We start from the raw sequence: 19,332 nt of genomic DNA on the forward strand, positions 1-19,332 counted from the left end.
AGGATGGAGATTTTGTCAGAGAGCCAGGGCAGAGGGCCTGGTAGAGAGATTCAGGAAAGCAGGGAAGGGATGGGTAATAAGTGAGCACATTAATTGTGAAGGGTCTTGCCTACCTGCTATCCTCTTTTTCTGGATGAAGCAAGTGTGATATGGTTTGCTTTCTAATTTTAGAGGTGGCCAAAGCCATATTTGTAAGGCAGTTTTGTGGATAAATCTGAAGGAGCAATTGAAAGAAGAAAGGAAGAAGGGAAGGGAGGGAGGAAAGAAATAAGCCTGTATCTCCCTTGAACTGTTTCCCTCATACAGGCCTACCTCCTTTTACTGTGCTTTACTTTATTGTGCTTCACAGATAATTGTGTTTTTTAGAAATCAAAGGTTTGTAGCAATCCTGTCTAGAGCAACTCTATTGTGCCATTTTTCTAACATTTGTTCACTTTGTGTCTGTGTGTCACATTTTGGCAGTTCTCCCAATATTTCAGACTTTTTCATTATTATCATATTCGTTCTGGTGATCGATGATCAGTGATTTTTGATATTACTACTGTAATTGTTTTGGGGCACCACCAACACTGCCCATATAAGATGGCAAATTTAAATCAATGTGTGTGTTCTGACTCCTCCACCTACTGGCCATTCCCTGTCTCTCTCTCTCATTCCTTGGGCCCCTCTATTCCCTGAGACAAAACGATATTGTAATTAGGTCAATTAACAACCCTACAGTGGCCTCTAAGTATTCACATGAAAGGAAGAGTTGCATTTCTCTCACTTTAAGTCAAAAGCTAGAAATGGTTAAGCTTGGTGAAGAAGGATGTTGAAAGTCAAAATAGGCCAAAAACTAGCCCTCTTGGGCCAAACAGCCAAGTGGTGAATGCAAGGAAGTTCTGGAAGAAAATTAAAAGTGCTACTCCAGTGAACACACGAGTACTAAGAAATTGAAACAGCCTCATTGCTGTTAAGGAGAAAGTCTGAGTGGTCTGGATAGAAGATTAAACCAACCAAACATTCCCTTAAGCACAGCCTCCTATTGGAAGAAGTTGCCATCTAGGATTTTCATAGCTGGAGAGGAGAAGTTAATGGCTGGCTTCAGAGCTTCTAAGAACAGGCTGACTCTCTCGTTAGGGTTAATGCAGGTGGTGACTTTAAGTTGAAGCTAATACTCATTGACCATTCCAGACAAAATCCCAGGACCCTTAAGAATCATGCTAGATCTACTCCGCCTGTGCTCTATACATGGAACAACAAAGTCTGGATGACAGCACATCTGTTTACAACATGGTTTACTGAATATTTTAATTTTAAACCCACTGTTGAGACTTACAGAAAAAGGATTCCTTTCAAAATATTACTGCTCATTAATAATGCAGCTGGCCATCCCAGAGCTCTGATAGAGATGTACAATGAGATTAATGTTGTTTTCATGCCTGCTATCACAACATCCATTCTGCAGCCCATGGATCAAGGAGTAATTTTGACTTTCAAGTCTTATTATTTAAGAAACACATTTTGGGGGTGCTTGGTGCCTCAGTCGGTTAAGTGTCCAAAGCTTGATTTCTGCTCAAATCATGATTGCAGGATCCTGAGATAGAGCCCTGTGTCAGGCTCTGCACTCAGCAGGGAGTCTCCTGGAGATTCTCTCCCTCTCCCTGCTCACACACACACACACACACACACACACTCTCTCTCTCTCTCATATATAAAGAAATCTTAAAAAAAAAAAAAAAGAAAGAAAGAAAGAAACACCTTTTGTCAGGTTGTAGCTGCCATAGATAGTGATTCCTCTGATGCAGCTGGGAAAAGTGAATTGAAAACCTTCCAGAAAGAATTCACCATTCTAGATGCCATTAAGAGGGAAGGGGTTATGGGAAGAGATCAAAATATCAACATTAACAGGAGTTTGGAAGAAGTTGATTCCAACCCTCATGGACGACTGTGAAGGGTTCAAGACTTCAGTGGAGGAAGTCACTGAAGATGGGTGGAAATAGCAAGAGAACTAGAATTAGAAGTGGAGCCTGAAGATGGGACTGAGTTGCTGTGATCTCATGATCAAAATTTAATGGATAAAGAGTTGATTCTTATGGACAAGCAAAGAAAAGTGGTTTTTGAGATGGCATCTTCTCCTGGTGAAGATGCTTTGAAGACTGTTGAAATAACAACAAAGGATTTAGAGTATCACATAGACTTAGTTGCTAAAACAGCAGGAGGGTTTGAGAGGATTGATACCAATTTTGAAAGAAGTTCTATGGGTAAAATGCTATCAAACAGCACCGCATGCTGCAGAGAAATCACTCGTGAAAGGAAGAGTCAATTGACGTGGCAAATCTCATTGTTGTCTTATTTTAAGAAATTGCCACTGCCACCACAACCTTCAACAACCACCCACCTTTGATCACTCAGCAGCCATCAACATTGAGGCAAGACCTTCCACTAGCAAGAAAGATTACAACTCATTGAGACCTCAGATGATGGTTAGCATTTTTTTTAAAGAAATTATTTTTAATTAAGGCATGTACATTGTATTTTTAGACACAATGCTATTACACACTTAACAGACTACTGTATAGTGTAAACATAACTTTCATATGCACTGGAAACCAAAAATCGTCATTTAACCCAAGGCACCTGGGTGGGTCAGTCGGTTGGGCAGCCAACTCTTGGTTTCTGCTCAGGTCATGGTCTCAGGGTCCTGGGAACGAGCCTCGCATCAGGCTCCGATCTCAGTGGGGGGAGTCTGCTTCAGGATTCTGTCTCTCTCTCTGCTCCACTCACTCTTTCTCTTTGTCTCTAAAATAAATAAATAAATTTTTTTAAATTACTTTAACCCACTTTATTGCGATATTTACTTCATTCGGGTTGTCTGGAACCAAACCCACATTATCTCCAAGGTATGCCTCTACACATTTTTTTGTCATATGTGCAGTGGGAAGGCAGACATCAGCCTAGTGCCGGCCAAATCATTACAAAATTTGAATTTAGAGAGACCCATGTTAATGAACGTTTACAGAATTCATAAAATGTCAAAGGTTACATCTTATTGTAACTTTTTTTTTTAAGATTTTATTTATTTATTTGACAGAGAGAGACACAGCGAGAGAGGGAACACAAGCAGGGGGAGTGGGAGAGGGAGCAGCAGGGGGAGTGGGAGAGGGAGCAGCAGGGGGAGTGGGAGAGGGAGAAGCAGGCTTCCCGTGGAGCAGGAGCCCGATACGGGGCTCGATGCCAGGACCCTGGGATCATGACCTGAGCTGGAGGCAGATGCTTAATGCCTGAGCCACCCAGGCGCCCCCATCTCATTGTAACTTAAAAGACAAACCTCAAAGTGATCTTTCGACTTCCCAGAACACGACGTGAAATGACTGCTGTGTGATTAGAGGTACTGTCAGGCGGGCAGCGCTTTCCTTGGCTGTATCTCACCTGATACGCTTTTGCCTCTCTCTAAAATTCTCTGGTCCACCTGTTCAAAGGCTCTGTGGAGACAATAATGATGCTTGTCTGAGTGCCTAGATAAAATGGATTTTCAGGAAAATTAATAGCTTCTGTTCTGATTTGGGTGATGTTTTTGCAAGATAATTAACAGAGAGATGCTTTAAAGTGTGATCCACAATATCAGATTCATACTGTTTTCCATGTCCCCACTATTACTATGTCTAGGGTCTGATTGATAGCTTGCCCTGATGGGTCTTTTTGTTCCTACCATAGCTACAGAATTAGTGAAAACATCTCTCACTTTGAAATGGTGGCCATAGAAAAAATTAGAATTAAGAGCCATTCTGGGATGATGGGGATAGTAGTGTTTGGCCAGGGATATAGCTCATTTAGAAGGTTTCCCCGTTAGTCATAGACAATAGAGTTGATTTATTGTCTCATGGTTTTTGAGTTGCTCTATCTACTACTGGACTGATGGATATGAGAATATTATAATTAAGGGAACCAAGTTAATTGGAGGGGAGAAGTTAATTGACTCCCCCATGGTCTCGGGCTAGTTAATGTTGGAGCTCTGGTTAGATCCCAGGTCTCCTGGAGCCTGGTGATGGGATATTGAAATGGAATTGCTGTGGCATGGACATTTAGGAAGATGAATGAAAGGAAACCATAGATCTGCATCAAGAGAACACGGAGGAATTCATGATGCTGAAGCTATTAGGAGGATGTACAGAGCAGGTACATATTCCATGCATTCTTTATATAGTAGAAGCTCATTATACACACGTTTATTGTATGTGTATCCAACCACACTTTTCAAAAAGTACAACAGCAGCTAAAATAAAATGTGATTTTTATGTCAGATGGCCTCTATATCAACTCCTTCATCTGGTGCTTAAGTAAGGAAAAAAACCTGGTAGATTCCAAGGTTGGATGGATACGTCAGCTGTTTCGGAAATTGTGAGATCTAATACAGTATACACAAAACAACTTAAAATAGCAAGGGTATTTCTGACTGTTATTTTTGTTTTATACCCAACTTTGAAATCAACTCCCAAATAAGGTGGAAATTCACAGTATTAGGGTTTTCCCCCATCAAAAAAAATGTAGGAAAAATATATGTGAATAGATTAATAGTTTTGTTTTTAAGCAATAACTTTTTTGCCGTTTTCAATTTTTTTTTTTTTTTTTTGCCCAGGAATGCTTTTTAGTAGGAAATCTAATATAAGAATTTTAATATATTCTTAAAATATATATTTTAATATATATAAAAACATTTCAAAATATGAGCCTTAGGTTTGAACCAGAAGCTACTAATGGTATTTCTCAAGGTTCTTTTGCTCAAAAAATAGAATTGAACTTGATTATCGCTTCTTAAAATATGTTCTTGAGGGATGCCTGGGTGGCTCAGTCGGCTAAGCATCTGCCTTGGGCTCAGGTCATGATCCTGGGGTCCTGGGATTGAGCCCTGCATCAAGCTCTGCATCGGGCTCTTTGCTCAGCAGGGAACCTACTTCTCCCCCTCCTGCCACTCCCCCTGCTTGTGCTCTCTCTCTCTGTCTCTGTCTCTCTGACAAATAAATAAAATCTTATAAGAATATATGTTCTTAAAGTAAAACATATATACAGAAAAAAAGACATGCATAAGTGTAGAGTTTGATGAGTTTTCAAAAATTGAACACTCCTATGTAATTAACATAAAGGTCATAAAGCAAACTTGACCAGGATCCCAGAATTCCCCAACCTGTGTCCCCTTTGAATCACAATCTCCCAAACCACCAACCTGACTTTTAACACTGTAGGTGAGTTTTGCCTGTTTTGTACTTAATGTAAATGCATTCTACTCATTTGTGACTGGCTACTCTTGCTCAATATTAAATTAGTGATATTCATCCATCTGATTGTCAATTATTGCAGAATGCTCATTCACAGTGCTGCTTGGTGTTGTATTGTGGGAATGTATCTTAATACCGCTGTACAGTTTTTAAAGTATATATGTACTAATTTGCAACCAGCCACCAATGTAGGAGAGTTCAAATGATGATGCATTTTCCCCAAAACTTGGTATTTTCTATCTTTTTTTTTACTTTAGCCATCTGGTGGGCAATCATTGATTTTTAAATTGACTAAATAAACCTCCAGCAAACTCTTACCAAACAAAGGTCTTTATTTAGCAACTCATGTGCGCTGGGGGTGGGAAGGGGCAATGTTTCATAAAGTGGAATGCTTCAACAGCAACAAGTTCAAAAAAGAAATACAGTTTGAATTACATAAGCAGAAATATCTCAGCACAGACAAGTGTTTTTGTTTAAAATACAGCCTTATTTTCAAAGAAAGCATTTCATTTGGGAATGAAGAGATATGCATATGGGCTAGGTATTTATGGAATCTGAAAACTGACATTTTTAAGATTTTGGAGGGGAGGTGTGGGATAGAAGAAAACAGTAAGGACTTTATTAACTGCACCACTAATGATTGAGATTTTCATAGAAAAAACATGAGGCAGTGGTTGATTTGTATTTTTATTACTGTTGCAGGGTCTCCATTTTGGTGCCTATTGGATATTGTTCCTATAAAGAATGAGAAAGGAGATGTGGTACTTTTTCTGGCCTCATTCAAAGATATAACAGATACAAAAGTGAAGATTACTCCAGAAGATAAAAAAGAAGGTTGGTACTGTTTTCAGAAAACATTGACAGATGGAGTAACATTTTGAAATTGTTTACTCAAAAACTCTGGGAGGGAAAAAAAAAGCTGTCTTTTAAAACAGCAACTGATAAATATTCATAACTGTTAGCAGTCGGTATTTGGTGCCTATTCCAAGATCACAAAGACATTACATGAATTTACATTCTCATCTTGGTAATAAAGACTCATTTGACAGGAACCAGAAGTTCATATTCCTATGCAAATAGGATGAGGAAGGAAAATGGTTTACTAGAATATGAAGAGTCACACCACCTTGCTTTATTAGGGAAAAAAAATGAGTCAATAGCAATATAGTGAACTTAAAATGATGTGATTAAAAGTGTATCTCTTGGTTTCATTTAAAGTGCAATAGCTCAAAACTTAGAAGTGAAAATTTCATGTGCAAAATTAAGAATCAAGTTTAGTGGTTGCTAGAGTGGACTGTCGCAAACAAATATGTATCTGTATCTTATAGTATACAACAGTGTAATAATTTAAGGCACAGATAAGCTTTTCGATGATCTTTAAAGCATTCTAAGACTATGTTGCTTTCCTTTTACCTTCTGTCTATACTTATGAAGAAATTCCTTGCAATTCATGCAAAGTGACAAAAATTGACACTGAAAAAATGTTGATATTGTTTCATTTAAACAGGAGTAGGATTAGATACTTTGGTGACCAGAGAAAAAGCAATCGTCATTGCAGGGATGTCCTACGTAGTAAATTCTTTATGAGAACCAGCTATTTGGCATTTCAATGATTATGTCTTTTTAAGAATGAACTCTTTTACTCCAGCTCTTTTAAAACATGTATGGGAGTGTTTTAATACATGATATCCCTTGAAATGACAACTCAAAGGGAGAACTATCATGGTGTGGTGCCCCCACCCACAATTCCATCATTTAAAATGTTTGCAAATACACGACTATTTTCCTGTGTGTTTGCATGACTGTATAGTGAAGCATATTTTACATACATAAGGAAAGAACAGTCTTACAATGAAAGTTACTTGGATATTAGAGTAAGTGTAATACCTGTCCAGCAAGAGGAAAGAAAATGTGGGAGTCAGTGTGCACAGTTTTTGTCTTTAGTATTTTTTTCTTTTGGTATTATAGGAATACAGAAGATAAGTATGAACTGTATTTGCTCACAGCACTTATGACACCACATGTGTGGGTTTTCTCCATACCAAGAACCAGTTCTACAACTTTCTGGACACCAGCTGGGGGTCCTGTCATTTAATTCAGCTCTGACACTGCTCAGAGTTAGTGTCCAACTCCACAGGTTTATGGGCTCATTCCCACAAGACTGCCCTCACTCCAGATGCCAGTCACAAACACTGGGTGCCTGGGGGAGCTGTACACTTCTGTCCAACTTGGCGATAAAGTTGGGGGCTCCTCCAATCCCCCTTTTCAGATTTGATAATTTGCTAGAACAGCTCACAGCACTCAGGGAAACACTTTACTTCTGTTGTTACAAAGGATACAACTCAGCAACAGCGCAATGGAAAAGATGAGTAGGGCAAGGCATGGGGAGCAGCGATGTGGAGCTGCCACGCTCTCTCTGGGTGTGCCAAACTCCCAGGACCTCGGTGTGTTTACCAACTCAGAAGCTCTCCAAAGCTTGCTGTTCAGGAGTTTTTACGGAGGCTTCATTATGTAGGCATGATTGATCCCATCATTGGCCATTGGTGATTAACTCAGTCTCCAGCCCCTCTCCTCTCCCAGAAGGTTAGGGATGGGGTGAAAGTTCCAACTCTCTGATCTTGCCTGGGTATTTCACCACTGAAGCTATCTAGGGACCACCAGCCAGCAATCATTCATTAGTGTATAAAAGACACTCATCATCTCAGAAATTCCAAGAGTTTTATAGTGTTGTTTGCCAGGAACAGGAGATAAAGACCAAATATATATATTTTTATTATACCACAGTAAGGATTATTTTTGAATAAAATCAGTATTCATATATTAAATGTATATGTGTATATTATGTGCACTCACATTTATGTGTAGATAGATAGAAATATAAAACTAAAAAGAAATATATGACTACTTATTTTTTTTTTTTTGCTTCAAAGGTAGCAATTTAATCAACCTGATTTGCTTTGAAAATGAGAATCATGTGTAATGGTTTTATAAAATTTAACTCATCACCTTTGTCTTAGGTCTGTTATGTCTGCAGATAGGGAGAAATCCCTGTCTTCGAAGACTGAAAATTGGTAAAAGGAGCAAAATACACTTACTCATTTGGGGTTTGAAAGAGCTCAATTAAAACACTCCTTTACTCCACCCAAGTGCTGGACCAACTCATAAGGAAATAAGAATAAAGCAGATAGGAGACCTCCATATCACCTTTCTTTCTGATAAAACTGATAACAGAGGGTCTGACATATATCTACAGCAAGTGAGCTTCCCCTTTGTGAGCTCCAGATTTAGGTAAAGTTACCCCTCAGTCACAAACAGAGCTATAATGAGGCAAGGCAGAGCTCCCCAAGTTATAATTTCAAGCTCGAAGACCAGAGCAGATCAGGTGTTCCCCAAAGGCAGCTGAGCCTTAAAGAGAAAGGGGCCACCCTATATACATACCAATATGTCCTTCCAAACTCAATTAAGTTCCTCCTCTTCCCGGCCCCCCCACCTCCCCGGGGAAGAAGTGAGTACAGGAGCAAAGAGAGGCCAAGTGGGTTACACTAACAGAACTGCTTGCACATGAATGACTATACATGTCATTTGGGGGTGGAGGGCATGAATTTGAATACTCTGGAGCCAGTAACAATTTTACTAATTCAGAGTTCTATTTTAAAAATGAGTTTTACATTTATATTTAAATAAATATGTTCAGTTATGCTCAGTAATAGTCCAATTTGTTTAGGGAACATATACAATCATGTTCTATCTCTTGAAAAGTTTAAAGCAAAAAATATCAACAAAACATTTTTAACATTAATTATATAATGCAAAATATGATTTAAGAATTTTGAAATACTTGATAGCAGCCCCTAAATTTTTTATAGCTTTATAACTTTTTCCTCAAAAGACTGTTACTTTATATGAGATTATGTATTATTTTTAATATGTACTGAACACTTAAGAACATTTTTTGTTACTACCTTATTATAAATGTCCCACAAATATATATAGTATTTTTATAGAAGCAAACTAACTATTGTAAGCCAACATGGTTAAAAAATGATCATAAAAAAATAGATATATATTTCTTTACTTTTTTTTTTACCTGTACTTAATAGAGGAAAATACATTAAAATCCACCAGTTGATGCCATGTCTTGCAGGAAAGGCACATCTTAGCGTATGGTATTTTTAGAACTTCAGGATAAGTGTTTGAAAATCATTAAAATGTCACTGTGTAACTGGAGCAATATTGTATCATAGCACTAGAAAACTCGAAGTGAGCATGTAGCCTGACTCGACCTGATATTGCATCTCATACAAATGTATCACTGAGGTTCCCTGAGTTGTGGAAATAAGATTTGTGTTAACTAGATTAATTTCCTACCAAGGCTCAGACGATGGTCCTTAAGAGGTATAAATTATGCACTTCTATTTTAAAAAATACTTTAATCATTAATATCTTATATTGTTTGGGGTTTTATTTGAAATGAGGAAAAACATTTTATAGAGCGGGCTAGCAAGGTATGGGATACAAGGGACAGCACTGATAGGAGATCAGCATAAAATGCAAAGTATTATTTGTGCACTCAATAGCTCTCAGCTAGGTGATCTGGGGTGTGTGTTGGGTGGGGAGAGGTGGAGGAGAGGGAAAGGGAGGGACGGAGGGTATGGGGGATTTCAGCAGAAATCTGGTGATTTTTACCACCTAATTAACCCTCCCTTTTTTGGGATACATATTTTACTTCCATTCTAAAAACAGTGTGTAAACCACTAACTTCTGTATCTATTACTGACGGCGTAAGGTGAAACCCTGTTCACCTCTTTTACTATCAGTAAGAAATATTTTAATATAACTTAAAAGTGGATTAATAGTGGATTAAGTAATTCGACAAATTCTTATTGAGCACCCACTCTGCCTTCAGATTTGAACTATTGTTTGGGGATGTCAGAATGGAGACAGTGTGCTTTGGATCATCTATACTTTAGCTCAAAGCCTGGTTCCACCACATGTTGAGTATTAGATCTTAGACTAGCCGCTTCTCCTCTCAGAGACTGAGTTTTCTCATCTATAAAATGGGGTAATCATACACGTCTGCATTTGTTTCAGATTGTCAAATGACAAAAATTATACAGTTGAATGACGGGCTTGATGTCCTCTATGCAAGGGAAAGCACTCCATGGGTTGGGAGTGTCAGGGCCTCACAAGCAGTGGGTTGCTGTCCCTGAGGGATATTGGATAAGAATGAGTTTTCTAGGGAGAAGGCGCAACATGGAAACAGGGCATGATTAGCAAGGAGGTAGGGGATTTCCCTCTGAGGCTCGCAAGGTCCTATGTTTTAGGGTAAGGTAAGCTAGCTGAAGCTGATTGGGAGGATTGTGCTTGGAGTATGTCTAGATTCCTTGACGGGTATTTCCCGTAAGTGCAGGCTGGCATAGGTTTCGATGTCAGGCCACTGGGTCCCCTTTTGTGAGTCCCAATATATGTATCAATTTTATCAAGGTTTATAAGAAATAATATATGCAAATCACATTAGACACAGGATATGGAATATTCTCAGTAAAAGATAGTTGTGGTAATTGTTATATTCTCTCTGTTTTATTTTAATACCTAGCTCTTATTCAGTCTCTGCTTCATACTAACAGAAACTTCACTTATTTCTCATTATAACCATATGAATTAGGCATTATTCTTATTCCCATTTACCAGTGAACTTAAGTAACTTGATAAAGTTGACAGAGTAAAAAAAAATCTTAATAGAACTAAGATTTACATTCATGTAATCAAACTCCAGAGTGTACATTCTTTTATTGGGATTTTTTTTTTTTCTCTCCCAAAAGGACACAAATCCAGTATTTGTGATATAGTATATTCAGTGATAGTAGAGTGGCAGAAATGGTAAATTCTTTCTAGAAAAGGGAAAGAGTTAGGGTGGGGTCAGTGAAAATTGGAGCAGAGTCAAGAACTTCATAGGAAAAGTACTATTGAAGCAAATCTAAAAGATGAGTGGAGTTTGATACACTGAATGGAGGGATGTTAATTACAGGAGCTGGACTAGCAAATAGTTGACACTCTTTTGGAAGCAGATTATAAAAGTCAGGGAGTTGAAGTTTATCTCTACATAGGAAGGCAGAGCTTAAGTCTTAAATATTTTATTATGTGTTTTTTTTCAAGTTTTCATTTAAATTCCAGTTAGTTAACATTTTATTATGTCTTTCTAAGGAGTTTAGGTGGAGCTAGAACTCACCATTAGAATAAGTAGGACTTGACAGAAAGAGATGAAGGAAGACTGATTCCAAGTTTCTGGCTTGGGGACAGTTATGGGCTGAATTGTGTGCTCCCCAAATCATATGTTGAAGTCTTAAACTCACCACTTCAGCATGTGACTGCATTTGGAGATAGGGCCTTTAAATAGGTAATTAAGGTGAAAAGAAGCTGTGATGGTGGGCCCTCATCCTGTCTGACTGGTGTCCTCATAAGAAGAGGAGATTTGGACATAGGGAGACATGGGGGCGTGCATGCACAGAGGAAAGGCTGTGTGACGAGGAAGGAAGGGGGCAGCACCTCCTCTTTTTACTCTAAACAGATGTGCTTTTATGAAAGCAGGTCTACATTCAAATTACCCCTGCAACCCATTTTCTAACAACCATTCATGTTAACCTTCTTGAAGTCTCTGGACAAACCAAGCTGATTTGTTCATGCTCAACTAATATAATTCATCCTCTTTTTTCTCCACACTCAGTTCTCAGATTTTTCCTCACTTGAATCGTCTTTGTCACTCCTAGTCACTAGGAGAATCCTACCTCTTTTTTTTTTTTTTAATGTTTTATTTATTTATTCATGAGAGTCAGAGAGAGAGAGAGAGAGAGAGACAGAGAGAGAGAGAGAGGCAGAGGCAGAGGCAGAGGGAGAAGCAGGCTCCCCGCCCAGCAGGAAGCCCGATGCGGGACTCGATCCCAGGACCCTGGGATCATGACCTGAGCTGAAGGCAGACGCTTAACCATCTGAGCCACCCAGGTGCCCCAGAATCCTACCTCTTTTCTTTGTCATCAGTTTACCTGAACCACCTGAGCTCACAGTGGGGGTCCTTCCCTTAGCTCTGTTTTTGCTGCTGGTTTCATTCATCTAGCTTGTCTTTCTCAAACTGTGAAGGGCCTTAAACCTGGCATACTGCTTCATAGTCTTTGAATTTCCTAAGTACCTTGCATATAATAGACACAGAGGACACACTTGCTGATTAATTAATTACTTTTATTAAAGGACCTTCACTCACAGCATTCAGCTTCTTTTAAAAAGTTCCTTTCCTCTGTACTCAGTTGCATGTGTCTCAGTTTTCCAAACTTCATTTCACAGCAGTTCATTCATTATACATCTGGTTTTCCATTCAAACCGGTTGAGTGTATAACGTGTGCCTTATTGTTCCCAGCACAGGGCCCAAGGCAATTATTTTTGTCTATTTCTTGCAGGATGTCCCAGATTTGGTTTGAAATGATGGTTGACACTGAGCTATGCATTATGGAGCAACATCATCAGTTATCCTAGACCTGGAGACTTTTAATTATAATTTCTAAAAAGTGGACCCTTCAGATTTGTCTTGAGAATTTAGAGGTTGATGTGTGAAGCTCCTCACATTATCTTTGGCGGTAATACAAACCAGTATTCAAATGCATGGGCTTTGTTGGTAGCCTCACCTTTGGCAGATAGCAGCAGGTTGGCAGTATTAAGTACACTGACAGAAGTTTTACACTGCACCTACCTTTTCCTCTTACTAAGCGGCTTCAGAAGAAATAATAATAATGAATAGCTGCACTCCACAATTAGATATCGATTACAGTTAGCTGCAAGAACCTGAAAACCTAACAACATAAGCTTAACCCAGTAAGGGCTTTATTTTCTCATATTGCGAGGGGTCTGGAGCTGAGCAGCCCATGTTTGGAATGGTGACGGCAATACTGATCGGCACTCACAGGCTCTTTTTTGCCTTTCTGTTCTGCTGTCTTCACGTGCTGCTTGTCATTCTCATTCTTTTCATTTTTAAGTTTTATTTATTTAAGTAACCTCTACACCCAGCATGGGGCTTGAACTCACAACCCCGAGATCAAGAGTTGCATGCTCTTCCGACTGAGCCAGCCTGCACCTCATTCTCATTCTTGTCACCTCGTGGTTGTAAGATGCCTGTTGCACCTTTAGAACTCATTTCTGTTGAGACAGAAAAGATAGTGAAAGACAGAGAGCAAAGGCTTCTCCTTTTGAGGCTTTGTCTTTGTGGGCAGGAAGGAGTGTCTGGGGATTTCCATCAAGATGTCATTGACTATAACTCTTTCACATGGCCATCTCTAGCTGGAAGAAAGGCTGGGAAATCAAAGTTTTCCAGTCTATTTTTAAAGTTTTCACACCTTTAGAGTAGAAATAGCCAAAAGAAAGAGGGCTTGGAAGTGAGGTTGGATCAGCCAAACTAGAGTGTCTATCATTTACTGATGATTTTCTATAAGCCAGACAGATTATCCAAGGATTCTACTAGAATGGAGAAGAGTAAAACTTAAAAAAAAAAGTGCAAGCAAGTGAACTGTCCAAAACCTCAGTGCCGTGAGGAGGTGGAGACAGGATTGAAGCCCAGAACTGCCTGGTCTCAGAGCAGGTATCTTTCCACCATGCCCTGGGACCTCCTATGAAACAAATGATAGAAATTTGGAAATGAAGTGGACGGAAGGCTGGGCTTCTTGCAGTTCCTTCCCCAAACCTCTACATGTGATTGTCATCAAAATAGAAAGCTCCTGCCCCAATTCTTTTTACCATTCTCATTTCTTATTTCAAGTCCTTATTATTCAATGTGGTCTGAGGACCTGACACATCAACATCACCCAGGAGTTCATGAGAAATGCAGAATCTCAGGCCCTACAGCACCCTCTGAATAAGAATCTGCATTTTAATAAGATTCTCGGGTGAGTCACCTGTGCATCCGAATTTGAGAAGACTTGTGCCAGACACATTTCCTAGAAAGGCCTCTGTGACCACCCTGTCTGAAGGAGCCCACCTCCAGCCACTCTGGTACATCAGCTTGTTCATTGTCTTCCTAGCATTGGCTGTGATCTGAAACAACCTCTTGCAATAACTAGTTTCTGTTGTAATAGTTCTGTCCTCCACTAAAATTTAGTTTTCATCAGGGAATAGGCTCTGCCACTCTCCTTCCCAGTCGTATCCCCATCACATGTAGTGTTGAGTGTCTAACACTCAGGAAGTTCTCAAGAAATGTTTGAGGGATGGATGGATGAATAAATGAATGTAGAAATGATGTCCAATTTAGCAAGTTTTATTATTCAGAGAGAAAACAACACAGCCTTCTTGCTTTTTCAAAATCATCAGATCATAACTATCAAAGCTGCATGTCTCAGGTGTACATTCTGATGAATATATTGTTTGGCTCTGTTGTGCTTGATTCAAGTCAAAGACAATTTGACATGTATTTACCCAAAGTCGGCTCCATCTCAGAATGTGTTCTTACTGCTGGCCCTTAAGTGGCCCTTTCACTTCAAACAGAATCTCTGCTATTGGTCAATTTCTTGTTCTTTTGATTTTTCTGTTTATCTTTCAGTTTCTGGGAATCTCAATTTGGTCAATATTTTTAAGATAACAGAAAGCATTTAAAAAAAGGCATTTAAAAATATATATATAAATATTCTCCAAAACATTAAGCCACTGATCAGATATTAATTACATCTGAGATGATTTTTGTATACTTTGAGTATTTTCATTTTCAATGTGGGACATTGTAATAATGTTCCCTTCACTTTCTGAAATATTTTGCCTGCTTTGTTTTTGTTTGTGTAATGGAAGAAACAGATGCAAAAATCCTAATAGAGAGTAGTTGTCAAATGGGAGAACTATTGTAAAAATTGATACTTTTTCTGAGGATATCGATTTCTGCCTCCAGGAGATCTATAGCAACTCTTTGTCAAATATATGATGAAATAAGAAATAAAGAGTCCAGGCAGATGCTTAAGGTGATTAAAGAATCTTTATCTCATCTATATTATCTATATTAAAGGGAAAAAGTCCTTTGGGTTTTCTATACATTTTCACTATCATCATTTCATTTTTTTTTTTATAATCTTCCAAAGGCAAATAGTGAAAGCCAGGATTTACAAACTAAGTTGCCTTTAGAGACCATGGGATAATAAGATGAGTGAAATTTGCGATAGACTACGGTGGATACTGAGACCTAATACACATGGCATGCTTCACACAGAGTCATTCCATTTTAAAACTTTAAATATTTTGCAACCAATTAAAACATACCTGTGCACTGAATTTTTTCTTGTAACTTGTCATCCTTGGACAAATCTTTATGAAACTAATACCTTATTAGTCTGATTCTTATAAAAAGTATTATAGTTTTATTACCTCAAGAATGGAGACATGATTTTAACCATTTTGGGGGTGAATTTAACATTAAAACCTTTTTGCAATTGAATGACCAACTAATAGAGACACTAGACAAATGGGTATTAAGAAGATTAATAAATTCAGGCTGAGAATTTTAAAAAGCCATATAACTGGACCCTCTCTGGCTGGATATATGCGTTCTTAGTGATATTCTCTGTATCCAACAGAATTCACCTGGATGTTGGTATTAGGGAATGTTCCCAATTCAGGGATTATAGCTGTCATGCTACTGTCATGAATAATATGGTACAATCACTTCGGACAAGCTGGAAACCATAGGACAGAAAGATCTGCAGGTTCCTGTGTCTCTGGCATCAGCATTTTATGGAGAGGCACACTTAGGACAGGCAGGACATTGTGGGTTTGTGCTGCAGAGGGTGGTGGTGTGGGAGTGGTTTCCCTTTTTGCATTTCTTTTTATATGGGTTAGTGTGGTGATGGCTTTGCCAGTGTGAGAAAAACAGACTGTTGAGTGCCAAGAGCTTAGGTGGCAGCCTTTCAGAGAAGTGGTGGGAAACATCGGGTGCCCTGAAGAGAGGGCCTGGGTCCCCAGTTTCAGGGGGTTTGAGTTTAGTTTCCGCCTCTCACATCAGTAAAAACCAGCTGTCCATCCCAGCTAGCTTGTTTGCCAACAAGGAGAATGTCTGGGAGCCCCACTGAGCAATCCTGCTTGTCTCCACAACGGGCTTCCCCCAAATTCCATGAGGCTTTGAATGTATCTATTTGACACATTTCGTGGGGGAATGATTTTGGCTCAGAGAGAACATAGAAGTTTCACTAGATAAATGTCTACTGAAATGTTCATCTAATTGCTTCAATTTCTTGAAATTATATGGTAACTCAATTTTATTTAATCTACTTTAAGAATACATCTTTCAGTTCTTGAGAAAAATATGTACAGACTCAATGTGGAAAATCAAATTTTTTGCCTAAGTATTAGCATTTCATAGCAAACATTCATATTAATGTTGATGCAAGATGGGAGGTGAGATGAATATTTATTAGCTAGAAAGCTGCTAAAATGACTGATTATATTGAGGAGAAACTTTGGAAGTTATAAATGGTGCTTATGAGCTCATTGGTCTATGCAGTTGTTTCTTTATTGTGTTCCTTTTCTCCTTCTAGACTCTGAGATGTATGAAGGCAGAGGCCATGTCTGATTCACTTTTGAGTGAATTTAACCAGAATAGAGATTAAGGTGGGCACATGAAAGACTGAACTGAGTGGCATTAAGAGATGAACTTGTGGCTATTTGGAATCAGTTTAGAGTGATTTTTAAAAAATTTATTTACTGAAAGAGAGTTTTTGAGCTAGGGAAACTCCAGCAATAATCTAAGATTTAGTAGGCAAATGGGGATTTTTAAGCATATGGGAGGTCATAGGTAACAAGGTAAAATAAAGTAGCAAAACAGGCAGAGAGAATAAAAGTATTGGAAAAGGAAAATAGCAACCTCTAATGGTTAATGAAGAAAACCGGTGATCCTTTTATAAAAAGGAAAAATGGGATATTCTAGATAGATCTGATACAAAATATATTATTCATTAATATGACCTAGTGAAAAGATGGGTAAATATGCCTACTAGGTGGAATATGAAAGCACGCACATTACAGCACAGTATAACACATCTGTGAGGGTTGATCTCTCAAGAAAGTGGTTTAGAGCAATGTGATCACTAAGAAATGTACTCAGGAGCATCCAGAGGAAGCTGTGATACCCAGCAGAGAAGGGGGGAATACGCCAGACCGAGTCACATTGGAGCACAGTATTAAGAAATAACCATTAGAATGGCTAAGTGTCATGATTTGGGTTGATTTCTCAAGTACTTACTCTCTTACGTGTTGAGGGTGCCATAGTGTGAGCTGAGAAGAGTCATTAAATGATGGAGCCCAGATGGGACTCCAGCTGTATTTCACCTTGCAATAGAATTTCAGCAAAACTCGAATGATACATTAATGAAATTACAAAGTTAACAAATTATTTAACAACTTATTTATATACCTTCCAAAATAAGGACAGAAAACCAAACCGTACCATTGGATCATGACTTTTTGAATAAATAGCCTAGCTTGTGTGGAAAAGGGAGGTTGGCTAAATTAAAGTTAAAATGAAAATTACTCCTAATAATGTTTTGTCATTACCTTCTGTGAAGGAATAGAACTTCAGATAAGCCTAAGGCTTATCTGCTGAGGGTATGGTGCCCTGGAAGACTGATTTGCAATGATCTAATCTAACCGCAAAGTTCCTGGAAAAATGCTGGCTACCAGTGAATAGAAAAGGACTATAAGATATTCAAAAATTCTCACATAACCAAAAAAACAGGAACATGGTGAATGGAGTTTCTCAAAGACTTTACAAAATCTCCCCCTCAATTAGATGGGCTCATTGGCAGCCATGGGACAACATGAGAACCTGAAAGCCAAGAATGCTTATTGTTGATATCTATAGAAGTACTGTTGGCTGGCCATTTTACTCTGTGCTGTCATTTCTGGATTTGTGGATAGGAGTTGTATTCATTACTTACATTAAGCAATGCATGTATTTGCTGGTGTCTTTTCATAGTGACTGTCACCCTTGTGTAATTACACATTGTTAGAATCAAAAGAGAAGCTCTTAGTATGTGAGGATAACAGGATAGTGGTGAGAAAAAAAAATTCTAATGAATCAGATTATCTAGACAAGGATAGCAAATAAGAGCTACTGTATGACCTAATGTCTTATGGTTGACTACCTAGAATTTTATGTTGAAAAGCCTGTTGAGGTAGCATCTTGTCTCACAGGGGAAGGATGCTATAATCAGTTATTGAACTCTGCCAAGGCCATAGTAAATAGGAAAATAGAAGGTGGTAGTCACAAGCAAACCAGATATTTTCTACACCTGCTATTGAGGAAGGAGTTATCGTTTTTATAACAGTAGAAAATTGGAAACCTCAACTTTCTCTTGTGGGGTTAAATCATTGATACAAAACAGTGTATCTTTCACATATTTTTGAAATGAAAACAATCCATCCATTGTGGTGTATGGTTGAATTCCTATGATTATAAAAAAAAAAACAATTGTAAATTTAGGAAGCATTGATGAACTAGAGGTGCAGAAAAGAAATCCTAATACAGAATACCTAAAATTGCTGCGTTAAAGAAAGAAATTTACAGTATGGCTGTGCTGGTGGTACAGTAAGGGAAAGAATTAGATTTGAGGAGCAAAAGGAGAAAATAAACAAGGGGGGTATGTTGGAGTTTGTGAGAGGGAGAAAAGAGACAAAGCGTAGGTCCTGAGCAGAGTGAGAGATCAGATTGCAGGCAGCAGCATAAATCTAGGATAATCAAAAGATGGCATTGACAGCATTACCTGTGGTGGGGGCTGAGGGACCCCAAAGGAGAAGACTTGTTTATTGAAACATTGGATCTGGGCAAAGCGTGAAAAAAGAAAAAGAACATTTTTCATAAGAATTCCTAAACACTATATCACACTCATTTAGATTTGGGACTGAATTTGTAATATCTGTTGGATATTGAGTAAACCTAGCTGAAAATTTTATTTAAAGTAATTCTGGTCTGTGGGGTTACCAGGCACACAAATCTTCTCTGATTGGGTATTCCTAATTGCAGTTCTAAAAGAATCCTCAGAGACAAAGTTCCAAGGAACATGAGCTT

General features: G+C 38.5%; 1 protein-coding gene across 2 annotated transcripts in view; it reads left to right on the forward strand.

Moving 5' to 3' along the window:
• Positions 1-19,332, forward strand: part of KCNH8 (potassium voltage-gated channel subfamily H member 8) — a 369,992-nt gene that overhangs the window by 150,247 nt on the left and 200,413 nt on the right. For both annotated transcript variants that reach the window (XM_078072240.1, XM_036099185.2), the window contains exon 3: positions 5,958-6,089. In XM_078072240.1, the coding sequence (XP_077928366.1) occupies positions 5,958-6,089 (132 nt within the window). The remainder of the gene's footprint in view (positions 1-5,957; positions 6,090-19,332) is intronic.

Source organism: Halichoerus grypus, chromosome 1 (assembly GCF_964656455.1).
Source record: "Halichoerus grypus chromosome 1, mHalGry1.hap1.1, whole genome shotgun sequence".
In the NCBI taxonomy this organism is placed as follows: Eukaryota; Metazoa; Chordata; class Mammalia; order Carnivora; family Phocidae; genus Halichoerus; species Halichoerus grypus.